Consider the following 26,050-nt stretch of genomic DNA (forward strand, 5'->3'; position numbering starts at 1 on the left):
TCATTCTTATTAAGTAATCGTAGTCGTAAAACAAAATTATTTTAAAAGCTCTGGTTGCTGTCAGAATCTAAAACGGTCGAAAAGTGTCCGCATTAGCTATTTCGAATGGTTTTTAGCTTGTTATACGTTTGTACATCCATTAACAAACGTAAACACATTGAGCAATTTCCGTAGTTAGTTTTAAACGTTGAAATCAAGTTAAGAGGAACATAGACACATGGGAATATCATTAGATGTTAACTAGAACTCTATACGTATTTAGTCTATGTCGAAACTATCTCTCTTGGGGGGTTAGACAATTATAATATGTATAAAATATAATAAATATCTGTAAATTAAATTACGCAGATGTTATTTTAGATGAAAAACAGTTAAAAAATTATATTAAACAAGCATAAGCCAATAATATAATTATTCGAAATAACTTAAATAGCTAAAGTTTCATTTGCACATAGACTTTCTCAATATGTTTGTTTTAGTTCTGACTTCATTTTTCTGTATATGTGAATCTCTTTGATAAACATTCATGTGCTACGACCGTAGCACGTAGCGTAGATTTATAAATTACGATGTGCTACGCCTTTTAGCTGCTAACGATATCAACTAACTCATTTTCTGGAATACTTCTTCTGGAATAAAATAAAAATTGTCAACGTTACTCCCGCATATATGATGTTTCGGAGACTACCCGTAACTTCCAGACAGACAAACAACAATTTTATAGATAGTTTTATGTTATAAGTAACCCAAATACATTTAATGCACGATAGATGAGCATTAATCTAACATTTAACGTTGGTTTCTGAGCCCAAAAACTCTGTATAAAACATATCTTTAACAAAACAAAGAGAACAATATGTTTTAATCGGGAACTTTGATCTCAGAAACCCACGTTTAATAATTCAGTATCATCAACCAGTCTTATATTTAAAACAGGATTTCAATATTGACTCAATCTGTATTTCGTGTTTAGGAGTATACACTTATATACCCGTAGTATATTTATATGTATGGAAAAGCGAGGAAAGCAAATACAAATATAGAATCGTTATCCACTCGAGATATTCGGGTTATTTGTTTTTGTAGAGACATTAATTGATGTGTGTGTGACATCAAATTAAGGTCATGTATTTAAATTGTTGTCATGATCATATTAAAAATAAAGAATAACTAGATGGGTTATCTTCAAAATTAATGTCATGAGACATCGCAGGACATACAATATTTATTATCTCTTTTTTACTCTTTTACCCCATCACATTATATCTTTCTTCTCTTGCTTGTTAAGAAACGTGCGTAACCGTATCGCTTTGTAAAGATTTCATTCATTCTTGATTAACGAATTATTAAGGAATTTGTTAAAAAAAATATTTGGATTAAGTGAAGTCACCTATATCATAAAAATATTTAAAGCTATTTAGTTAAAAGCGTAAACGAAAAATCAGATTATTAAATATTGTCTACCGGAACCGGAACCGGAAACGGATTTGTGTTACTTGGAAGATCGTGATTACCTTTAGTCTTTAGGTTACGTCGGGGTTAGGAAGTTGTAAGCTTAAGCATTTTTAACTTTTGACATGCCGAAGCAATTCACGGTTGAAAGGAAGATTGAAATTTAAGCTTATCTGCCGTTGTTAATTTGCCCGTGCCTCCTATAACTTTTAAAAGTTTACTTTTATCTTTTCACGTCATTTAAATTTGAAACACGATTATCGAATCAATGAATACCTCACTAATTCTTCTGCCCCGTGGACAATGTAATATTTGATAATCGCTATCACTAGTGTAATGAACAAAAATGTGTCAAAATGTATAGGAAAAATACGTGATATTTAGAATGTTACTTCATACATTTTTGACTTTAGGATTAACAACGTCCCTTATTGAATGTTTCTTTGCCTAGGGGGTTCTACCGCGGATGGAAGGATTGCGAACGCCTATTATCTTTTTAATGTAAAATTAATATTTTTAATTTATGATTGTTTTCGCTTTATACGTTATAGCGTTTGACAAGTTACAAATAAAAGTTAGTTAAAAATTGGAGGAAGAAATCAAATTCATTGAGATATTACATTCGTAAAGCTTAATAGAATAAAATATTGATTGAAATTCCTTCTGACTTTTTATTTTATGTTATTATACTCGGTGCGTATTAAAAATTCTTATAGACTGATAGAATTTTCATAAATGCTGTGACAAATTGTCTTTATTTCAGACATAATGGTTAACTCATAACGTTCCAATTTTTCGTTTATTATATTGAGTGGAATTCCGAAAATTTTTCCGTGCCGCTTTTTGTATTTATACCGTTCAGTTTTTAGCTCCTTTATAAATGGTTTCACAATCCTTTGGCAACTAGTGGTTAACTCGAAGTCATGAATAAATTCTCTTCCATGTGATATACGTACATAGAGAACATAAGGGTTTATTTACTATATGAATATTCATTAAAAATAGACCGTATTCATAGTTCATAACGAAAATATTTTCCTTGGTGATGGTCACTTAAAAATTTATTATTACATTATTTAGATCCTAGGTTTCTTTTCTTTTCAGAATGCGAATTCTTAAGCTTTTGTAAAAAAAATATTTAGTGTAATTTTCATGGTAAACTATTTTCCAAATACTATTAGACAAGGCAACAACAATTCTAATTTACATTGTTACGATCGGTGGTAATTAAAGCAAATTTTATGTTATTATATTTTTAACTGTAAATAGATTTAAATTTTTAGCATAAACAACATAAGAGATATAATTATATTCCATGTCAAAATTACTTAGTGTTTCTACACGCGCAAACCACACCAAGAGAGGCAATTTAACTGCGGGGTGTTTGAAATATTGATCCTTTCCCGATGGAGCCAAACCATTAACGACATAGTACGACTAATTAATTGTGTGGTTTGCCTCTAACACCTTAAGTCGTTCATATAATTAGTATCATAATATTGATAGAAGTGTACAGATAATATTACCATGTGTTTTGGATTATATTTCTCTCACTGAGTAAAGTTCATCATTCTTTCATTTAAAAAAGGTAGAAATAACAATAACTTAATCACTAGAATTTTAATTGTATAGGCGCTTTGATAGCCTTTCCTTCCAAATTTTGTAGCATGTTTATAACTTAAGTTACAAATTTTTGAAAAATCTCAAAATGAACGAGCTAACCTAAAGCTAAAGTATTTGTAATTAAAATCGGTTCAGTATTATTTGACTATGGCCTTAACGCCTTGTGACGGAAGCCAAGACTCACTTAAGTAAGTAATAATTGTCGCTATAATTATTTTTTCGTAAATCAAATCTACATTAAATAATTAAACTTATATGAGAAACATCATTGTCAGTCATATTTTATTTGTAATAGATTTTATACTTGTAACATTTCGTTGATTTCCCAAAGGCACAAGAGGAAATGTGTGTGAAATTTCAAACTCACTACGATGCGTGAAACAGCCACTGTAGCATGCTACAACCACTGCCTTACCCGAGAGAATCATTGATGAGAGATATTAGAAATGACGTTTCTGTGACTTGTACTATTTTACATTTTTAACACGCATACATAGTGCGACTTATCTGGCCTTGTTGAAATATGGTTCGCAATGACGTTATTAAGTTTACTCATGCATACGATAACAGGAAACAGCAACGCACTTACATATTGATCCACTTGAGTATAATTACATAGTGATATTACATTTTGAAGTGACAATAGTGGATTTCCATTGTCGAAAAAATCGAATTGACACATTGTCGTTCCTTCACTTTCAGAATCAAATATATACAATGTTTTAATTACTGTCGTCGAACCACACAGTGATTTAGTCTCTCTTTCATAAAGATAATGCAATGATGATATTACGTATTAATGTAATACAAATGTCAATATAGTGGAGTTCGTACTTTTATAAACATACTAGCGTGAAACGGTCTACTTCGACAGTATTCATTTCCTCCTAAAACTATTCTTCATTTTTGCCAAATTTTCCCATTAGTTTAGCCGTTTTTGAGATACGTAATAACATTCATCCATCTATTCAAACTTTCGCATTTGTAATATTAGTACGATGTAAGATAAACTCATACGCGATGAACAATACTCGCTTTGTGAGTAATAATACGAATTTAGAAATTAATTCTTGACACCCTAATACTATACCTGTCACTATCGAATTATACCTTTGACTTTGTTCTAATAATTTATGCTCTATTATGTTCTGGACAGGCGATTGACACTCCTCTGTTGATGACGCAAATTAAAGTGTCGTACACTCTTTTAATAACATAGTTACAAGCATAATATTATATTTAAGCAATAACTAATTACGTATCAGCTTATTACATTATATTTTTTATTAGTACGAGGTGTTTCTTCTAGTGAGCTGAACGTTCTATCTCTCAGCCACATATGTGTTCTTTCAGTCTATGTTCTATATGTACGTATGCCAAATTTAATCGAGATCCGTTCAGCCTTTCTAGAGATATCTTCGAACACCTATCCATCCATCTACATCACATCCATCTAAACATTCGCATTTATAATATAAGTAATTTAAATAAAAAGCAGCTCTTCAAGGCATAAATTCGAAAAAAAGATAAAAAAAAATGAATTAATAGTATCCTATGTCTGTATCCATGCTCTAAGCTATCTTCTCACTAATTTTCAACCATATCTCTTCTGATTTCTGATTCTGATTCTTCTGAAAATTCTGAAAATTGGGTTTATTAAAACAAATACTGCGAACAATTAATTTATTGAATAAAAAAAAACATTAAAATTGTGTAATCTGTGTTCTATGTTATTCTATAACCACTGTTTCGTCTTTTATAAATCATAATATATCTACGCAAAATAAGCCAACATACGGCGGCCGAGTCAAAACATAAGGTACTATAAAAATTTTCATAATTTTTAATTAAGGCCCAAAAACTTCAACTAGCACCTTTCATCCCAAGATCAGTCCAACATGGTCGCAATACTTCATTTTCATCCTAAATAAGTTTTACATTATAAAATTAATAATAAATCTTTAAACAACGTTTATAATATATGCATGGCATTTAACTATGAGATTCTATGTAGAAGATACTATTTACCTACAGTTTCTTCACTTAGAAACTTACTTTTGAAGCCACAGGATTTACCTCACAACCTCACATAACCTCAAAATAATTTATTTCCCCTTCAAAAAGTACACAGATTATTTCTTACATAGAACCTCATAGATATCATAGACAATATAAACAGGCTATAAATATAAACCAATCAAAACAAATACATACATACAACATCTAAGACAAGTACAATGGTTCCCTGCTTAATTAAATTACATATATCTTATCCATATTCAATAACAGCTAATTGTGACAATAGTAAATTGCAAATACTATTGCAGATATATGAAACAAAATATATACCTACGACGTCATAGCAGTTTATATATCTTCTATTGAAAGGAGACGCTTAATCAAAATATATTATTTATATAGCTAAAAGTGGCAAAACAGCAAGCGGTCACAACAATTCGCCAAAATTGCTATTTTGGCAAATTCAAGTAGCAACGGTCACTTCAAATGCCTACTAATCGAAGAGAAAAAGACGCACTGAAAGAGGATGTTTCCTCTTCCTATGTTCTGTGACAAATTCACCTCAACTTCAAATCCCTTCCTCATAAGAATACGTGGGAAGGGGAAGAGGACCATAAGACCTCCCGCACGCTAAAGCATATCCCTCATCAATATACTATTACCAAAAATATTTAAATATAATTGTCATCACAAAACTGTTACGACGCCATAGTTATAATTTTTCAACACGTTTTAAATGATCATTTAATATCATCTTTGGTTTCAAGTTAATAATGCGTGCGACCATTCAGAAATTCGAGTACAGTATTATGTATATGAAGGGCATTAACTAAGCCTATTGACGTTATGCCTCCATAATATACCGCTTTTTTATTTCCGAATGGTCAGACTAGCAAAATTAAATAAACGTAATTAAACGTATACAATATATTCTCTTAATGTAAAAATTGACTTAACATTGTAAAACAAAATATATACTCGGGCAAGTTATCTCCTGACTTAACATATGTTTACATCCATTTCATAACGAGCGTAATTATTTATATTACTAAAATTCATGTCCACCATCAAAAACATCTAATTGCACTTAACAAAACCATGATTGTATTTACAAAATAATCTTAACAATATCTAAGGCAAATGCTTCGAGGAACCACAAAATTCAATATAACAAAATTCATTCTGTATATATTATACATTGATCTTCAGGATAGGGGACGTCCGATAATCACGTGTGTCTCGAAGGGGGATGAAAAAAACACGAAATATCACGAAGGGAGCAGGGTTTAAAATAACATTCCAAGTGTAATTATTTTCTAACTCATGTCATAAATTTAAGAAATAAATTAATATTTTGAAAATATCAATATTATTTTGTACTAAAAACACATCTCTCTACATATCACCAGTGGGGGGTTTAAAAATTTACTTAAAAAATATCACGTGTTACGACGACCTCATATTAATATGAAATATGGCTTAACATAACAAAGACTATGGATTGGACCTCGTGTAATTTTGTGACGTCATTATCAGATGTCACGTTGTGCACGAGTTGTAATTTCGAAAGCAACAACATTAAAGTATCCTTTAGAATTCTACTATATCCTTATAAGAGTATATTTTTAATTAAAAGCAATTATAAATTGCTTTTTTTTTCAATTGACATAAATTAATGTCAGTCTCAACTGTCGATTGCGTTAAATTCCACTTTGAACATATTAAAAATGTTCTACAACAAACAATATTTGTGTCTTGTCATACCAATAACGTGAAATTAACAATTACATAGTAACACAGTTATAAAATAGCATTTTTAATCCATCATATTTACATATACGTTGTCAATTAAAAAATTCATTACCATTAATCGATTAAAATTTCAATCACTAACCTCGTAAAAAAATCATGAAATATCCTTACGTATTGTATAGAAATCGGCATAAAATCTTTCTTTGTAAATTATAAATACTTTAATATGATTGACATAGAAATTGTTGAATCGATTAAAAAAAATAAGCTCTGTCATAACTTTTTTTCAATCGTTGTTAACACCCACTTTAGTACTCTATACTTTGAAATTAGGCAATAATTCTTCAAAATAATACATTTTTAATTCATTTATATTCGTCCATAAATCTCTTGCACATGTGTACGAGGTCAATGAACTTGGGCCTGAGGTTTGGGTCGAGGGTCCAGCAGTCCTTCATCAGATGCCGGAATATTTCCGACGGACAGCCTTCTGGTATATGGAAACTAGAAGAAATATACACCATTGTTACTTCAAAATATGAATAGTCCGGTAGCTTCAGAGATTACTCGGAACAAAAGCAGACAAAAATTTAAAAGTTTTTTATTATTAACTGGATACATAGTGTGCATGAAATATGTTTTTTTTTTTAATTTGGATATTAAATTAAACATTAAGTTAAAATATGTATAAGGGCATATATAAGGGCGTAAAGTTTACCATGATGCTCGCTCCCGGGGTCGCTCAACGTCGAACTTGGGTACCTCGTGGCGCGCGCGCGAGAATATCTCCCATGCGGTGACGCCGTACGACCACACGTCGCTCTTCGTCGAGAAGTGCCACGGCTCCACCGCAGACTCCGGCGCGTACCTACATACAATATACATTTATAAATATACATTTTTCCGCCTCTGATCAACGACCACAGTATCAAGAAAATAAAAAAGTCCGATTTTATTCTACCAAATATAAAATTTTAAACTAATAAGAAAACAGGAACACTAATATATAGTTTCAGATCCTTCGAGGTCCTTCTTTGAGTTATTTTAAATGTATGAAATAATTACCAATTAATGGGCAGCAGTCGTTCCGTCTTGATTCTGTAGGCGCTCTCCTCCTTGGGTATGATCCTGGCGAGGCCGAAGTCGGAGATCTTGACGTGATACTTGTTGACGACGAGGATGTTGCGCGTCGCCAGGTCGCGGTGCACCACGTTTTTTGCCGACACGTGGTCCATGCCCTACGGTCAAAACTATGTTATATACCCGCCTTCACATGCCTTCTCATCATTTATCCCATGAAAATGACAAAGAAATAAAATTCAAAACTAGATGCTACTACGGCTACGATAAAGAAATAATAGAAACAAGGATAAAGATCCTTGGTTGTATAAATATATGTGACGAAAAAAAAAATTATACTACCAAAACATATACATGTAGTTACAAAATGAGAGAAAAGAGGAAATGTATTGCCCTACAAAGAGTACCTATTTCCAAACAAAAAAGTACAAAAATACATAATTAGCACACGCGCGCCATCTATACGTCATATCCATAACGCCTTTCTCTTTATAAAGGTACTTACTGTAGCGATATCCTTGGCGTATTTGAGCAGATGCGATATCCGGAGCTTGTCACCCTGGAACTTGAGGTAGTAGTTGAGGGAGCCCTCCTCCAGGTACTCCATTACGATCAGCACATCGGAACCGTGGTCCCACGAGTAACCCAGGATTTCCACAATATTTATGTGCTGTAGAGACTGAGAACAAATATTCCTTTCAATAAACATACAGAGAATTTCCTGAAACTATGTTTTATACAATATTATAGTTAAGTTTAAACATTTAGTAAGCAATATAAGCTACCTTCATAATCTCCAATTCATTCTTAAAGTCTTCATACAAATTTCCGTTTCTTTCGGAAGCTTGCCGAGTGAGTTTCTTGACCGCCACCTCCTTCCTTTGAGATTCTTGATTGTCTCGCTCCATCCAACCCTTGTACACGTGCCCGTAATTACCCTTTAACACAACAATGTTTAGCTATAACAATTTCAGTGCCAAATCCACTTCGTTTTTATAATACGGTGACACTCGAAAATGTTACTAAATTGATGTTCATCTGAAAATTTAAATAGTCAAACGTAGAATCAAGTGTTTACGATCCGTCACAGGCTACGCCAAGTGAGTTCGATACGCGTTGGCGCTTGTGCACGTTGGTTCCGGCGAAGGCGAGTGACAACAGTCAATGCAAATGTACTATCTATACGTTAGTATTGCCTGCATTTGACAAGCCTCGACCAAAGCTTAAGCATGTATAATGTCGGTACACTCACGCTGCCGATCTTCTTGGTGAGGGTGACGAGGTAGGTCTTGCCCTGTGAGACGATGGACTCCATGAGGCGCGGCGCTGCGCAGGCGGCGAGCTCGTCGCGGTCGTCAGGCGCTGCGCACGCGCTGCTGCGCCCGCTTCCCGCCCCGCTGCCCGCCCCGCTACCCGCCGCGCCCCGCAGCGCGTACGTCAACGCGTTCATGTTCTCCAAGGAGTTCGATGACTTGTTGTCCGAGAACTATATATACCAAATACAATTAATTAATTTTATGAACCTGTTGGATAATTTATCGGTTGTATGATAATTTTAACTGTTGTGTAACTTATATATATATATAAATAACCCCAGTTTGTTCATCGTCTTTGAAGACCGAATTTTAACAGGACAAGATCAACTAAAATTTCTTATGAAGTTGAAGTGCAAGACACCATAAGGTTCTTTGGAGTGTGTTTGAAGGACTTTCTAAATAAGATTCAAATCAATAATTTCTAATAATTGCTAATCTTCTCTACGTTAAGGTCATGCATTAAGAAATTAACTACTAATTCACTTTTGTGCAAATTAAACATTTAACACTTACAGGATTGTCATAAGAGTCTGACATGGTTCCATTCATTGATGGCACACTGCTATCCACAGATATCAGCGACTTGTTGCTGCCCGCGTCGCTCAGCTCACTCGGTATAAACCTGTCACCTGCACACAAATTCGAAAAACATTTTTTAAGCAGTTCCTTAGTGTTAATGCCATACTAAACTACAACTAAGGAGAACTCATAGTGGCATATATTATACTTCTCTATTGCTGTTTATATAAAACATTTCAGTATAATTATAATAACTCACTTGAAACAGTATCGGCGTGCTCTAAATGGTCGAGAGAGATCTTTGGTTCCTCATATGTGTGTATTGGTACATATTCTGTAAAAAAAAAGTATTTTTAGATAAAGTCTACAAATTCAAAGAAAGGTTTCAATGGTAATGTTCTTAAGATTTGTTAGGATAGGCTCCGAACCCCTCAGGGGGGATGTATAGTGAGCTGTAATCAACCTATTTGAAGATCGCAATAACAGTCGTTACAAAAGATCTGTTGATTAGAGAGAGTACTAATTCTATTTTTATTTAACAATGTAAATAAAATAAAAATTCGTCGTTCGGTCGTTAAGAATCAAATATTGATTTAGATGTGAAAGTGTCACCTCTATGCAGCATGTGGTTCATATCTCGCATGATCTCCTGCGGGCGCAGCGGGTCCGGCTGCCAGCACTGTCGCATCAACGCCCACACCTCGCCCGGACACCGCGCCGGTCGCAGTAGGCGGTCACCCATTTCATAGCTCTGTACACATTTTACACTGACTTTATACACACGAAACACTTCATGTAGACTCTGAACTCAGCTTCAAGATTATAAATTACTAGCTGTCGCCCGCGACTCCGTCCACGCGGAGATAAAAAAAACTTAATTTGTGTTCTTCCAGACTATGTTCCGGAGATATCTTCAAACAAACATCCATCCATACAAACATTCGCATTTATAATATTATAATTAAGATAACCAAGATTTACTATGTTAACGCTCGAAAAAAAATATTCACTTAGACATAAAGTTGTACATACCCTAGCAGTCAATACCGGATTGGTGTCATTAGGAGATTGTCCGTAAGAGAATATCTCCCACAAAGTGGTCGCGAACGCCCATATGTCGGCTATGACCGATCTCTTCGCCAGGTTCAAATCTGAATAGAATTCAACAGGTATCCAATGCACGCTGAAACAATAACAAAAATAATTATATAATTGAAACATGTAAAACCTTTGTTACCAACTTAAGTATCAGAATTCCATGATTATTTTATTAAATTTAGTTAAATGGCTACTAACCAAGATGTACAAGCAAGAATACATCATATTATTTTATGAAACTTTAGATTGATTGTCCTCCTAGTCGTAAATGAATTTACTAATACACCTGTATAGTATAATACATACTCTTTGACCATAATATTTTTTTCTTATATCTTAGCGGCTCTTTACATCGCGCGAGTACAAACAAATTAAGTATGTTGGGATGTAGCGGGATGCGGGGGGAGGGCACTGCGCAGCAGACTAGTACTCCAATATCGCAAACACTTTTGATGTGTACTAGAAAATAAAAAAAAGTGTCATACTCTAGTTGCGTGTAGTTGCGCAGCGTAGGTCCAGCGAGCTTGACGACGAGACGATCATGTGCAGCGACGGCGAGGAGTAGACGGCGACATCGCACGCCGCCGTGCGCCACGCCCGCCTCTGACAGGTCCCACAGAGCACGCGCAAGACCCGCGCACACTTTTTTCAGCTGCAGCGGCTTCACCACCTCACCGTGCTCCCTACACACAATCACTGACCTTGAATGGACAGGCTATAAGCCATATATTTTTTGCCTATTTGATTTTCTTTGATGCTAACGGTAGTGGTAGCGTTTCCAAGGAAAGGCATACCGTATGTAGAGTTCAGTGCACATAATACACTAACCAACTCTCAAATATTGTAAACAAGGAAACATCAAAATTGAATACAAAATGGCCATTACACAATTTCATATTTTCGTCATTAGGTGGAATTTAGTTTACGTTATGGGATAGAATGATGTGCAATAAAAAAAAGTATAGCAAATGTACTAAAGGAATTAAAAGTGTTCTATTCGAAATACTTTTTAAATTTATAACCTTAAAAGTGTAAAATGTATGGTGAGGGCATTAACAAACTGCCATATTTTTTGTAATTAAATGACTATTAATATTACAATAAATATGCTTAACTGAATCACATAAATGCGGAATTCACTTTATCTGTATCGTGTGTAAAGTACACTCATAATTAATATATTTTCTAACTTTTAAACCTTATCTATTATCACATCCTAACGAATTCTTAGAAAAAGCAGATATCAGAAAAAATATTTTTATACAAAATAAATTATTCAATTCAACTTTGTGTTTTAAATCATCCACTATAAAAAATACCATACACATATCTTAGAGTTCGATTTTAGAATTCTAAAAAAAAAAGATTTTATTTTTATTACACAAATAAATTAAAAACTACGAAAGAGATTAGGACCTTTTATTACTTAAACACTAAACATAATAAAATTAATACATGTATATAGTAATTCCAGCACTTACCGTAGATAATCATCAAATGGTCCATACGGCAAGTATTCCAATACCATAGCTGTTGGAGAACTCAATGTAACCCCGTACAATCTAACTATCGAGCTTGATTGTACACAAGCCCATTTACTGGCCAACTCTATGAAATCCTATAAAATAAAATATAATCTTACTAATATTATAAATGCGAATGTTTAGATGGATGGATGGATGTATGACGGCTGTTAGAGATGTATGGAAGAGTAGCGACACATTTTACCACACTTTTATATCCAGATTGTGCCTTGTATTTGTTTTATTTGGAGTTATTTCCACAATATTTTTACCTTCTAGTAAAATAAAAGGCATAAAAATACGATATGAAACTTTAAAAATGGTAAATTTATTAAGTAATACCTTTAAATAGTCTGCAGCTTTATCCCTTTGTAAAGTTTTAAAAGCAACAACCAGTTTTTTCGTTTCGTCCAGTTTCCACAATGCTTTGTATGTAGCCGTTATGTTCTCTGAACCCATCTTCTCGGATCCTATTAAATTAATATAAAGACATTTATCTTTTACAATGTTTGCTTCGGAATTTTTTTTAACACAGATAACACAATTTATAGACACTTCTAGTTAATATTATATATAAAATTATATTACCTGTATAAAGGAGTATATCTTTGTTTGGTAAGCATCTAGGACTTCTATTGTCTTTAAGTATTTCCTGCAACTCGGCTTGATCTATCCGAACACCTTTCTTCACTGGCTCACCGCACAATAGCAGCTGGGATTTATCTATTAACCATTATAATATATGTGATAAAGGTTGGTGCTACAAAGAGGACTTGAAAAAGTGTCCTCCGAGTAGGCTTTACTAATTTTTATGAAATTTTAGATGCATATTTAATAGGTCTCAGAATTGGCTACTATCTATTTTACATACCTCTAAGTAATAATACTTGTCCACCCTGGACTTTTTTTTAGTTTTTTAGAAAAAAAAATCTGCTTTTATGCCGGATTAGGTAGTATCTATTTAAAAGTTTGTAGTAAAAGTAGTATTTCTTACCATATTCAGATGGTGGTATACATTCATTCAGATATATCCTTCCTTCAGGATTCTGATGACAGCTAACCAGTCTTTCAATACTAAAATATTCTTCCTTATTAAAAATGTAACAATGTCCTTTGAATTCCAGTCTATAGGTCTCTGTTGTGCTGCAATATATAAAGTAATATATTAATATTTAACATAATATTAAATAACATATTTTATTTATAAATAATAGGAATAGTCACCTGTTTTTTGTACAAACGTCAAGGTAAAACACATTGTAATCATCTTGACACTGTCTCAATATGTAACAGCCGTGTTTCTTTCCACGTTTCTCTTCTAATTTACGATACGAAAATGCACCCCTGTACAAAATAACATTGACATATAGCACACTGATTATATAGAATTGATATGTTTATTTGTTTATTATCTTACCCAACAGGACCATGACATTTTATCCTATGCAATTCTTTTAACGAAGGCGTCTCGTCGTCTTTTGATAAATTGAACGTCCATTTTACCATTAACCTAGAAAAAAACTCATATGTATTGTAAAGTAAATTATAAATGAAAATGTTTGGCTGTAAGGACTGACGAATGTATGTTTGAAGATATCTCCAAAACTGCTGTATGGATCTCACTTAAATTTGGTATGATGACTGAAACAGAACATAATATGAAAGAAGACATAGGCTACTAATTAAGTTTTTATAATTCCGCGCGGAAGAAGTTGCAGGCGACACCTAGTAGAAGAATTAAAATCCAATAATTTTTAAAACATAAGAGTGGATTGAGACCGCCTAAAAACCTATACAGATAAAACAGATGAATATGGTTTCTTTTTTAAAGAAATGCTAGACTGACAAATATGTTTGTACTAACCTGTAATATCCATCACATATTGAAATAAAAGATGAGAGTGATTCTTCGGTTTTGAATTTGAAAAACAATGGTGTACCTCTTCTAGACACTTCTACAGAATTATCACCATTTCGCGTTAGATAAATTAACTCTTCTATTGTACAAACATGAAACCACTGTGAATTGTTTTATTTTATTAGCATTTACAACAATGAATTGTAACTCACTTATCTATGTATCACATGTCAGCTAATTATTATTTACTAAACTCTAATAAGATTTATTTACTGTAATTGACTAAGTCAAACCTAAAAAAAAACTAACAGTACCTAAACATCATGTGACACCAAATATACAAAATCCGAAAACATATAAAAGTAAAACAAGATATCTCTCTATCTCTACTACTGAACAAGAGCCATTCGCTGAGCCCATTCATACAAAATGTCCTATGAAAAACCGATTTGCTTGGAGTAATGAAACAGAAAACATATATAAACATGTATACAAGTATAAATATAAACAAGTAACAGGTATGCTCACATCACGTTTTAAGGTATTATAGAGTCGAATTCCGGGTTGATGTGGATGAAAGGGAGCCACGATGACACGTACTGGTATAACATCTCCTCCATTTTGCCATAAAACATTATCATACTCCTCTGATAAGTAATTAGGCGCCAAGCCGTATAATTGTTGTAGATAGAGATTTTTCACGTAGCTGAAACAAAAAATATATAAATGAAAGTATTAAAATAATAATTAAAACATACAATGCATTTAAAAGTATAAGTATTATAGAGTCTGAAACAATTTATATGTCTTTCTTGAAAATGGTGATAAGTTCTCATCAGGACTGATCCAAAACTCCATGACAAGTCTTGACCTATGTTACTAATCAGTATTTATTGAGGAAGTTCCCCATTTAAAACCCACAATTGAATAACATCTTTTAAGGTTAAACATTGCGGTCTTATAAAGGTTCTTCAGATTATTATTTAAATGTATTGTGTCATGCACCATTAATTGATCATAAATATAAGATATTGTTAGCTGAAGGTGGAACTTAAAGAATAATGGTGGGGTGATGCCATTATAAGAGACCGCACACTCATTCCGCACCACACTTGCCACCAAACACTGAAGCCATCGGAAGCTCTGCCCATTTGAAAATAATAAATCATTTTAACGCTGATAGTTGAGGAAGTTAATGCTATATTTCAAAATCATCAAAGTTTTAATTTAATTAGTTTTGTTATTAAATCAGAAAAGTACTGTAGTAGTGTATAAGAAATTGCTTTTTTTCTTCATTTTCCCTGCTTCTGATCCTTAAGAATATTTTTAATTATAAAGTTACATTTCTTGTAATGGATTGGATTGGATTATACCTTTTCTAAAAATCTTGTAGAGACCTTGTGTAATATATTGAACTTCAGAAGCAATTAATATTTGAACACAAAGCACTGATACCTTTTTTATGCACCATCAACTTTACAGATTGTTCAGTTTTTTTCTCACAAAAACTTTGAGTTTCATGCCACATAATATCACGTAAAAATAGGATATAAAAACTACACTTTTTATAACTACAACCTTATTCTATTTTAAGTTGTAGTAACAATAATCTAAACAGTTTACATTAAAATGCTATTAGAATTATTTATAACTACTATATTGAGAAACATTTATGTAATCAAAATGTTTCACACAAGGTAATATTATTTTAAACATTTTTCATATTTTATAAAAATTGGGATATTATTATGAAAATTTAACTGTATGCCTTAAGTTTATCAATAATCAATCATTATATATATTATTTTTGGGAAATACCATCAACACATATTAATTATAAATAAACAATTTTATATTAAACAACTTACTTGACATTATGACCCACAGAACACAGTTGAGGAAGATAATCATGTGCATATTTTTTCGGAAATGGGCCGTGTCTCCTTACAATGACTTTTGGAATATATTTCTTGTAATTTCTAACAACATCATTGAGAGGAAGCTTCTCTTCTAAAATTGCACGAGTCCTAAAATATGACATTATTAAGGATCACCCATATATAATCAAAAGATATTCAATTGGGATAAATTGTTTGATCAATGATAACCAAGATTTTTTTATGATATCAATAATTTAGATTTAAATTTTCTTCAAAAACTGAAAATAATCATGAAACATTTTTCTGTCTTTGGGTAAAATATGATTTCATAATAAACTTCCAACAATTTATCAGTGACTAACATGCACTTTGACTTTATATTATTGATAAGATATTCTTATTACATAATTAGATGAAATACACATAATAATTATTTATTGTGAATGTTCAATTTAAGGGGAAAACACTGAGATGATAAAAGACAGTAAAAACCCAGTTACTCTTGAATGAAACTCTTGATTGGATGGGTCAAGTAATTTTCCCTTATAAGTGGACTTAACTTTTAGACAATCTTATATTTTCAAATCCATTAAATCTTTCATTTAACTTTCTACTTTTTGCACACATATTCTTTCACTTGCCTAAAACTCTGTAATACATAAGCAAATATTTATGTCTTCTATAACATATTTGAACAATTCTTATCATGACTTACATATCTGCAATGCCCAATCCTAATAATTCTTGTTTGTGCTCTGGATACTTAATTTCTGGTACTTTGTTTTCATTTACATCATTCCGTGCTTGTTGAAAATAATAATCATATGTTGTCTCATCTATTGTTATTAGAAGTCCAAGTCTTGGTACCTGAATGAACATTAGTTACATCTACATCTCAAAGCTCATATTTACATCTAATATCTTAATCCTACTAATATTATAAATGTGAATGTTTAGGTGGATATGAAGTGTAATAGCTCAACAAATGTTGATGAAATTTAGCACAGATGTAGAACAAAGTCTGGGAGAAGACATAGGCTACTATTTTATTTTTTAATTCCGCAAGGACGGAGTCGCGTGCGACAGCTAGTTCAATATATTTTCACGAAATACAAGTTATATCAAGCAATGTTTATAAAGGTATTGAGACTTAATTATTATAGTATAAACAAAAAATTAAATGTTCAAACAGTATCTTTTTAAATAGAGGCATATCATTTTATGAATAAATTTGTAATTTCATGACATTTTTTTTTTATTTACCTTGAAACGAATTCTCAATTCATAATCACGAGAGCCAGCGAGAACCAGACAGTTATCTTTAAGGAAATAATCAGTGCCTTTGACTCTTAAAGCAAATAAAGTGCGCGTCAGAGGTGGTATGTTATACTTTTTGCATAAAAGTATGCATAATTCTTCAGCTGTAAATGTATTTGAACAAGAAATAATATTAGGGGTACGATCGGTTACCACCGATACTTTTACAGTATCCACCGATGCCATAGTTTATTTTGTAGACTCAAACCACAAAAAATCTGGGGACGCCAACAGTGATAACACTTATTTTACACCAAAAAGTTCAGTATTATATTGTCACGGTATTTAAATATCACGTTCATCTTGTTTTATGATAGTAACATCTAGTGCACACAATAAATCAATTAAATAACTAAATGTTTATTTATAAACCATCTAAGGTCACCACTACCACTACCACAACACTGGTGCTACGCAAAGAGTATATAAAATATTAGTGCTGCGCTGCATTAAACGATCAGATAAACTAGTGATGTACTGATCACTGATTTCCAAAAATGGATGTGTCATAATTTGAAAATGACAGCTCTTGCTTCTTTTCGACTTAACCGCGTCTGTTGATGTTACTGACAATTAATTCCATATCTTTTATTAGTTCGAATTCTAATCATCACTATAATCCGCAACCGTCAGCGCCAAAATGGCGAAAATTAAATTAGCGAAAAAACACGTTCTATTCTTCTTTTTCCAGTGCCTCCTTAGTCTTGAAGGTTGGCCGCTAACTTGAAATAGCCTGTCCATTTATAGAAATGTCATATGTAAGTGGTGTAAATGCTTGCTGTTAATTTTTCCCTGTGAATGAATCGACTATGATAAGGGATTCTTGAAATTTTGTTTAAACAGACCTAGAAGTTTTATAAGGTTAAAGTTGATTAGGGTCTCAATTTTTTTTTACTTGTTTTATATTTATCACGAGTACGACTTGTAATATATGCATGGCCGGTTTAAAGTTTTTTGGTAACACACTTAGGCCATCGCAATGTTGCCAATGCTACGGCAAATGCCGTGTTCTACGGCTTTTAGCCAAGAAATTACAAAATCTACAGCCTTAACTAAAGTGGTAGTAACGTCGGCTTTCGAAAAATCTAAAGTAGTCAATTAATTTTGTTTAAGATATTCACTTTATTTACACACTTGAATAAATTCACATTCTTATCACACATAGGTATAATGACGTAATTTGGCGAATGTTGAAGAATGTTTCTTTTTTTAAGTAATGGTACGGCCGGCCCACCGGTTAACTCCTATACAAATACGGTTTTTTACAAAGAGTATATAAAATGTTTTTTTACATTATGTACCCGGCCGGGTAAATAATTTCATTGGCAGCACTGGGCCATCAGAAGATCAGCCGCCATTTAAGTTCTGTCGTCGGTTGTTAAATGTCTTTGTTCGCATTTTTTTCGAAAGTCTATATTTAGTACATTTAGCCAAATAAAAATTTTAGCTAGCAGTGAGTATTGTTATGATATAAAATGCGAATAATGTATTCACTATGAACAATATCTTTTGTTAGCCTTTACACGTGTGAACAATTCAAATGCCGGTCCTCTACATCGCTTTTAACTGTTTTTGGACAAAATTTAACTTTTACTCTAAAGCTGAGAGAATTTATATCTTTAACAAAAAAGATTTTGAACAATACGTCACCAATAGACTTTTGAGAAATCTCCAACCGCTATTCGGTGATATTTTCATTGTACTTTTAGGGTAGATCTATCTTTTATTTAAACCCAATACATTGAGTCTTCCTCAAATGTTCTTTGATATGTCTTTTAATTTCAATTTGTTGTTTATATTAAATGATTATTAAAAATTATTTCTATTGCCTTTACAGAAAATGGACGATGAATGGGATGATTCTCCTGCAGTTGTAAGTATTTTTTTTTATCAAGAAACCGTTATTTATTGACACTAAAGTAAAATGTTTGTTGAATCGTATCACTTGTGCTTGTAGGTATTACCCCCGCCAGTAGCAAATAATGGTTACTATCAAGATAATGTAGATGAAGGTCACAGTTTATCGAGAGGCAGAGGCTTTCAATCATTTAATGACAATGGTAAGGTTTTGTTTCATATTATGCACTATAACATACAGTTGCCGGCGTCTGTTTTTCCTTCCAAGTATGACGTGGAGCCTTCAAGAGTAGGCATTTACTAAGCTAGCAAGTACCATCTTTTGACCACATCATCACTTAACATCGGTTGGGATTGTGATCAAGCGTGAATTCGCCACTTTGGGGAAGTCAATGGATTAAGGTCCTACACTGTTTAGTTTTGGTTAAGTTGATTGGGTATACAAGGCTACACACATATTATATATCTGGTCAACTAAGGTAGTTAAAAATAACCTTATTTTACATGTTTCTTCTTTATAGATTATTCAAAAGATATGGACAATGGGTTTGGGGAGAGGAGGGGCCGTGGCGGAGGCAGAGGTCGTGGAGGCCGTGGTGGAAGAGGAGGTACCCGGGAACCTAGAAATTTTGACTCAAATGGTAATACCTTAAATCAAACTCTTAAATAGAACTTATCATTCTCTTTGATAGAAGTAATGTGTTAAATTAAATTTTAAAAATTGTAAAATCGTTCAATACCCAAGTAAAATGTTGGGTATAAAATAATACGTCATCATATCAATAAGATTAACTAGGATTGTATTATCAAACTTGTCATACTCTGTAAGTAAATGTAGAAACAATGGAATTAGTTGTTTTTGAATAATAATGGTAATAAAATGGATCTGACCTACACAACCTTGACAGGCTAAGGTCAAAAATAAGTCAAAAGGATACAATAAAATAAAGTAAATAGGATACAATAAATAGGAAAAGTCATTGTAATAGTTTTAATTGAGGTGTTATATTAAAGAAAAATGTGGGTAACTATAAATAAATTATTGAGGTGGTATTTTCTGTAGCTGTTTAGTTTATTATCACTTTTGCATTACAACAAGCATAGCAACAGATTGTTTAAAAACTTTAATACCATTTTAACAACATTTTTGTTAAAGTGATAAACAAACCATTAAAGAATTTTAAAAGGCACACTAATTGAATATTAACAATAGTTAAAAAAGGTGGTTGTATAATTAAATATATCACACATTTTTATTTATATCACATCATCAACATTTCTAACTAATTGTAACTCATGTTTTAAGGAGATTCCAATGATGAGGATAGAGATAGAGGTGAAAGAGGTGATCGTGGTAGGGGAAGAGGTAGAGGCAGAGGAGGGGGAGGACGAGGTGGTCGTCACAATGATGGAGGGTTTGACAATGAAGCAGGAGGTGATGATGAAATGAAAAAGGCACCAGTCACCTATGTGCCTCCGGATCCCACAGACAATGAACAAGAAATGTTTAGCAGTACCATCAGCTCGGGAATTAATTTTGATAAGTTTGATCGCATTGCTGTTAAAGTGAGTTTTACTATTTTATAATTGCTATTATTATTATTGACATTTTAAATTTCTACATTCCAAATGAAAGTTCATTATAATGTGTGTAGTGTATTAAAACGAGTTATTTAACATGTGATGTTTGGGAGTTGCCCTGTGCCATTTAAGAGTATAAAGATTAATTTATTTGTAGGTGAGTGGAGAAAATCCACCACGACCGATAGAAAGTTTTGAATCTGCAAACTTACGGAAGTCTGTGTTGGAAAATATAGCAAGATCAGGCTATAAGAAGCCTACTCCTATACAAAAGCATGCCATTCCAATTATAGCGGAGGGCCGGGATCTTATGGGCTGTGCACAGACGGGTTCTGGAAAAACAGTGAGTCATATATAGATATATACTTCAAACTTAAATTTATCTGTAAATTCATGGTTTAATATAAAACATCTTACCAATATTTGATAATTATGTGAAACCTTATCAAAAGATTTTATAGTGCCTTATTTACTAAAGAACTTTTATAATGCAACAACTGCAGCATTTGATACAAACACAATAGAATGAATTGTATATTTTTATTGCTTCAGGCAGCCTTCCTTGTGCCTATAATAAATAAGATCCTTGAAGAGGGAGCACCACTTACTGTGAGTCCTAATGCTCAACCGCAGGTATGTCTCAAAACAGTTATTTTCTTACATTCAAAGTCAAATAAGTGTGATGTATCCTTGATAGATTGTAGCTGTCATGTCATGTCTTTTGCGTCATTTTCTGTGCTTTTAGTACTAACTGCGATAAAAACGCCTCTAAGTAGAACAGATAAATTTGTTGCACTATATATTTCACGGTTTGGTTATGACACAATTTTTTTTTAGGTTATAATAGTATCACCTACAAGGGAATTAACACTTCAAATATTTAATGAAGCAAGGAAATTCTCATATGGTTCTGTAGTGAAGGTTGCTGTGGCATATGGAGGAACTGCTGTCCGCCATCAAAGTGATAACATTTCTGTAAGATAATTTATTATTTAACTTTATAAAAAATGTAATGCACAATAATCATTATTGTTACAAAGACCTGGGTATATGCAGGGCTAAAATAATCTTTCTGTCTAATAAGCCTAATATGTAAAATGTTTTGTATGCAGAAAAAAATATAAATCAAGACAAGCAACAAAATATTATATAAACTTACAGTTGTTTCTATTACTAGTCTATACTAGTGTTATATTAATATTTTTAATGCTGACCATGATAATTATAGTTTTAAAAGTTGTTAATAAGAACATTGTGACATGTAACGTTTTCTTTAGCGCGGCTGCCACATCCTGGTGGCGACCCCGGGGCGGCTGCACGATTTCGTTGACCGGCGGCGCGTGTCATTCGAGCAGGTGCGCTGCGTGGTGCTGGACGAGGCGGATCGCATGCTCGACATGGGCTTCATGCCTACTGTTGAGAAGATGATGGAACATCCCACTATGGTGCCTAGTGTAAGTAACTTTACATCTGTCTCCTAGGTTTCCTGATACTTGTTTAGAGCCGGACTTGTCCAGTTCATCTTTTTAGTACAGTGCTAGCAACTCATCTAAAGTTTTTAAGCAAGTTTTGTCCCATGCTAGAATAAATCCAAATTGTGGAAATCAATCATAGTGAAATTCTTAATTGTTTCTTTTTAAATTAGTAAAAGTTTTGTGCATTGAAATAAATTCAATGAATATTTTTTTATAGACTGAGCGCCAAACTTTGATGTTCTCTGCGACGTTCCCCGAGGACATCCAACACCTGGCAGGTCGTTTCCTCAACAACTACCTGTTCATCGCTGTAGGCATTGTGGGCGGTGCCAGCACTGATGTTGAGCAGATATTCCACCAGGTCACCAGATACGAGAAGCAGAACACACTCAAGAAACTTATCGAGGATAATGGTGAGTTTTATACACAACATACAGTTTTGTACTACACTCAATATGCCAACGAAAAGGCTTTAGTGGGTACAATCCTGACTTTTGGCTACAAATTAGAAATCATCAATTTTTGTGATTTTTACAGACTACATAAAGGTGGTATGCCGTATATTTCATACAATTACCTACATAACAGTTGTTATTTTCAGATGGTAAACGCGTGTTAGTGTTTGTGGAGACGAAGCGCAACGCGGATTTCATAGCGGCGATGCTGTCGGAGCAGCAGATGCTGACATCGTCCATTCATGGTGACCGCATGCAGCAGGAGCGCGAGGAAGCGCTGCATAACTTCAAGAGCGGCAGGCACTGCATACTGGTCGCCACCGCGGTCGCCGCAAGGGGACTAGGTAATAATGAGTGATGCTGTCTCTTTAATAGTATTAATACGTCACTGAGCCAGATTACAACCACCAAATATTACTTTTCATATATCTGCCTATATCTTTTTGGTAGATCAAGGTCATCTGCGGGCTATGCATCGCTTTGCGTCTAACGTCTGCGTGTATTTTGCTGATTATTGATTCAGTGCAAATATTATAAGTAACAGTCTTTAACGTAATCGTTGCACATGGAGATGTAGAAATATCTATAGTTTGTTGACTTGTTTTTTTGTTAATTTTATTTAGTCACTCTAGTGGTTCTTTCGTGTGTAAAAAGTTTAGAAATATAATTGTTAAATTAAGATCGTAATATATTTTCTTTTAGATATCAAAAACGTTGACATTGTGGTCAATTACGATCTGCCAAAGAGCATAGACGAGTACGTGCATAGAATTGGACGTACCGGGCGAGTCGGCAACAGGGGCATGGCCGTCTCCTTCTTCGATGCAGACCATGTAAGTGTTTTACAATTATTAACAATTTGACATTATGCAAGCTATTATTATTAAAAATGACTATAATAAAGTACTTTATAGCAGTTTTTTCTAAAAGATAGCATCTCTCTATTTGTTTCGATCAGGATATGGCGCTAATGGCGGACCTGGCGAAGATACTGCGGCAAGCGGATCAGCCCGTACCCGACTTCTTGGAGGGCGGCGGCACTGCCACTTACACCGGCAACAAATACGGCGGCAGCGATGTTCGGGTAAGTCTACTTCAATACTTAACACACACACACACACACTTATGTATGCTTTTTTTTAATATTTATTGTGCAAATAATTAAAACATTTGTCATTTTCTCATGCACTCCAGAGGTCAAAATATGTAAGTAAAAATGTTGGCATGTAAAATTTAGTCTTTTATATCTATAAGTATAAATTTTAATGCAACATGAGGTCATTCATTTTAGATGTGTCTTAAATCTAATGCTTTCCTTTCAAAGAACCTTTCTAAATGAACCTGTGCAAATATATTCTTCTTATACGTAATTTGCAGAACTTTGGCAACGCGCCTTCTAACATGGCTCAAGGTCAAGAACCTGAGGAAGAGTGGTAAATAACATTGTCCAATATTAAGAAGCATTGCCAAAAAGTTTGGCAGCTAGTGCAACTAATGATGCATGTATGTCATTGGTGCTTCACTCATAGAGTTCTGCCTATCCCAGATAGGACCTAGCGCATACATTTAACCTGAAAAAGACTGCAATTTGACAAGTATTGTAGTTAAGTGATTTATTTTAAGACTCATGTACAAAATACGATCCTCAGTGACTATTGTAAACAGTAATATAAGGCAAGGGATGCTCGATGACATTGATTTTAATAAGAAAAATTATCGATTAAGAATCGATGTTTAACATTTTGTTCCTTTTAATATAACTAAATTGAAAATAGCTACATAATTTATATTGTAACAAGCAAAAAAAGTAAAAATCTAAATCTATTAATGTTTGAACTTCCAACATCCCTATTACAAACAATAAATGTAATACATACATCATTTCGTTGTACTTTTAAGTTGTTTCAGTTCTTTGATTTTTTTTGCTTATTGAAGCTGTTTTTATTTTTTTTTTATTTGTTTTCCTTATGTACAAACTTAAGTTTAAATTTGGTATAAGCACATCACTAAGCCATCCTATTTTTGTAAGGATCTGTGATGTGTAGATTTAAAGTTGCTCAGTTAAAATTTTAATAATAGTTATTATTATGCAATAGTTTTATATGTTTGTTATAGAGCTAACATCTACTAGACAAGACCACCTAGAGACTGTTGTTGAATGGGATAAAAATTGACTCACTTGCCCTTTTTTTTTTTCAAAATCAAGTTTTTACATAGTACAAAAATATTTTTAGACTTATTAATTTGTATCTATGAAGATTCAGTCTATTTATAAATCAACTAGTATGCCCATATCACGGCCTAACCTTGCTTTTTGAACTTATGATAATAGAAATTTATTTCCCGATCGACGATTTCTTTAGGCGGCCTTAGAACAAATAATGATAGAATATTGCAGGTCCGATATTTACCTTGTACTTTTATTTAGTTATAAGTTGATTAACAGATGCATAAATATATCCTTGTGTTATTGTTTTGTTTAGAATCTCTTTTTGTTTAGACATATGTCTATTATTAAATTTTGGTGTCTATGATAAGATTGATAGCACAAAATAGTGGAACCATAAAGGTAAAAGCTGAGAGACTATTGCCAGTAAGTTGATTATTTAAGGTTATTATAGTTAATAACAGTTGTTGCTGTTAAACTGTCATTTCATAAATATACTCTTAATAAAGTCTTCAAAACAGTACCATAATGAGACATTTAGGTACGATTTCGGACTAAAATAGTGTATCACTCTTAAAATGACTGCACTTAAGCCGTGATACCTAAACGTAAACAAAACTTGCATAAATCCATCGAAGTCATTTGATTTATAATTTAAACAAGCATTATTCACAGTTATTGACATCTGTGGACATGTTTTCCTCTATATTTCTAAGTTCACTAAATAATATTTGATTGTAAAACCTATATAAACCTGTGATGATTAGTTTAAGTATAGGTTTGTAATTTTAATTAATGTTCCGCCATAATCAACACTGTTCAAATTTGATTAAATTCTAGATTTAGAATATGGTGAATTTGGTTTTCGACTTTCCGTCTTATTTTGTGATTTCTAAAATTAATATAAAAAAAAATTACAATGTAACGAAACAATCAGGGTAATAAATATTACGATATTTTTTCAATAATATATCCATTACTTTTTGTGTAAAAGACTTTGATTTGGTGATAGCACTTTAAAAGGTTTGATTTGAGTCGTAACTGTGTTGTTTTATAAATAAACTAAGTTAGACTTGTG

At 32.9% G+C, this 26,050-nt stretch overlaps 2 protein-coding genes across 3 annotated transcripts; one reads left to right on the forward strand and one right to left on the reverse strand.

The window, feature by feature from the left end:
• Positions 1-6,962: 6,962 nt before the first annotated feature.
• Positions 6,963-17,851, reverse strand: hop (tyrosine-protein kinase hopscotch). Its single transcript, XM_013307519.1, has 22 exons — positions 17,384-17,851; positions 16,836-16,987; positions 16,109-16,267; positions 14,769-14,946; positions 14,247-14,401; positions 13,800-13,892; positions 13,607-13,726; positions 13,377-13,525; positions 12,971-13,105; positions 12,725-12,852; positions 12,341-12,477; positions 11,345-11,542; positions 10,794-10,944; positions 10,374-10,512; positions 10,021-10,095; positions 9,756-9,871; positions 9,179-9,412; positions 8,712-8,864; positions 8,432-8,605; positions 7,912-8,084; positions 7,565-7,714; positions 6,963-7,350 (listed from the first exon to the last, which is right to left on the reverse strand). Exons 1-22 carry the CDS (start codon positions 17,621-17,623, stop codon positions 7,212-7,214), a joined length of 3,348 nt encoding a protein of 1,115 aa, XP_013162973.1. The 5' UTR covers positions 17,624-17,851; the 3' UTR covers positions 6,963-7,211.
• Positions 17,852-18,745: 894 nt separating this feature from the next.
• Positions 18,746-25,188, forward strand: Vlg (vasa-like). 2 transcript variants are annotated; one of them, XM_013307543.1, is made up of 14 exons: positions 18,746-18,890; positions 19,275-19,310; positions 19,395-19,497; positions 19,816-19,935; positions 20,601-20,860; positions 21,033-21,218; positions 21,428-21,508; positions 21,713-21,850; positions 22,153-22,329; positions 22,568-22,763; positions 22,952-23,149; positions 23,508-23,638; positions 23,764-23,889; positions 24,183-25,188. In XM_013307543.1, the coding sequence occupies exons 2-14, from the start codon at positions 19,278-19,280 to the stop codon at positions 24,240-24,242; spliced, it is 1,809 nt and encodes a 602-aa protein (XP_013162997.1). In that variant the 5' UTR covers positions 18,746-18,890; positions 19,275-19,277; the 3' UTR covers positions 24,243-25,188. The 2 variants fall into 2 exon arrangements, with proteins under 2 accessions (XP_013162997.1, XP_013162998.1); XM_013307544.1 differs by lacking the exon at positions 18,746-18,890 and adding an exon at positions 19,102-19,147.
• The last annotated feature ends 862 nt before the right edge of the window (positions 25,189-26,050 follow it).

This window comes from Papilio xuthus, unplaced genomic scaffold, assembly GCF_000836235.2.
Source record: "Papilio xuthus unplaced genomic scaffold, Pxut_1.1 DF828142.1, whole genome shotgun sequence".
In the NCBI taxonomy this organism is placed as follows: domain Eukaryota; kingdom Metazoa; phylum Arthropoda; class Insecta; order Lepidoptera; family Papilionidae; genus Papilio; species Papilio xuthus.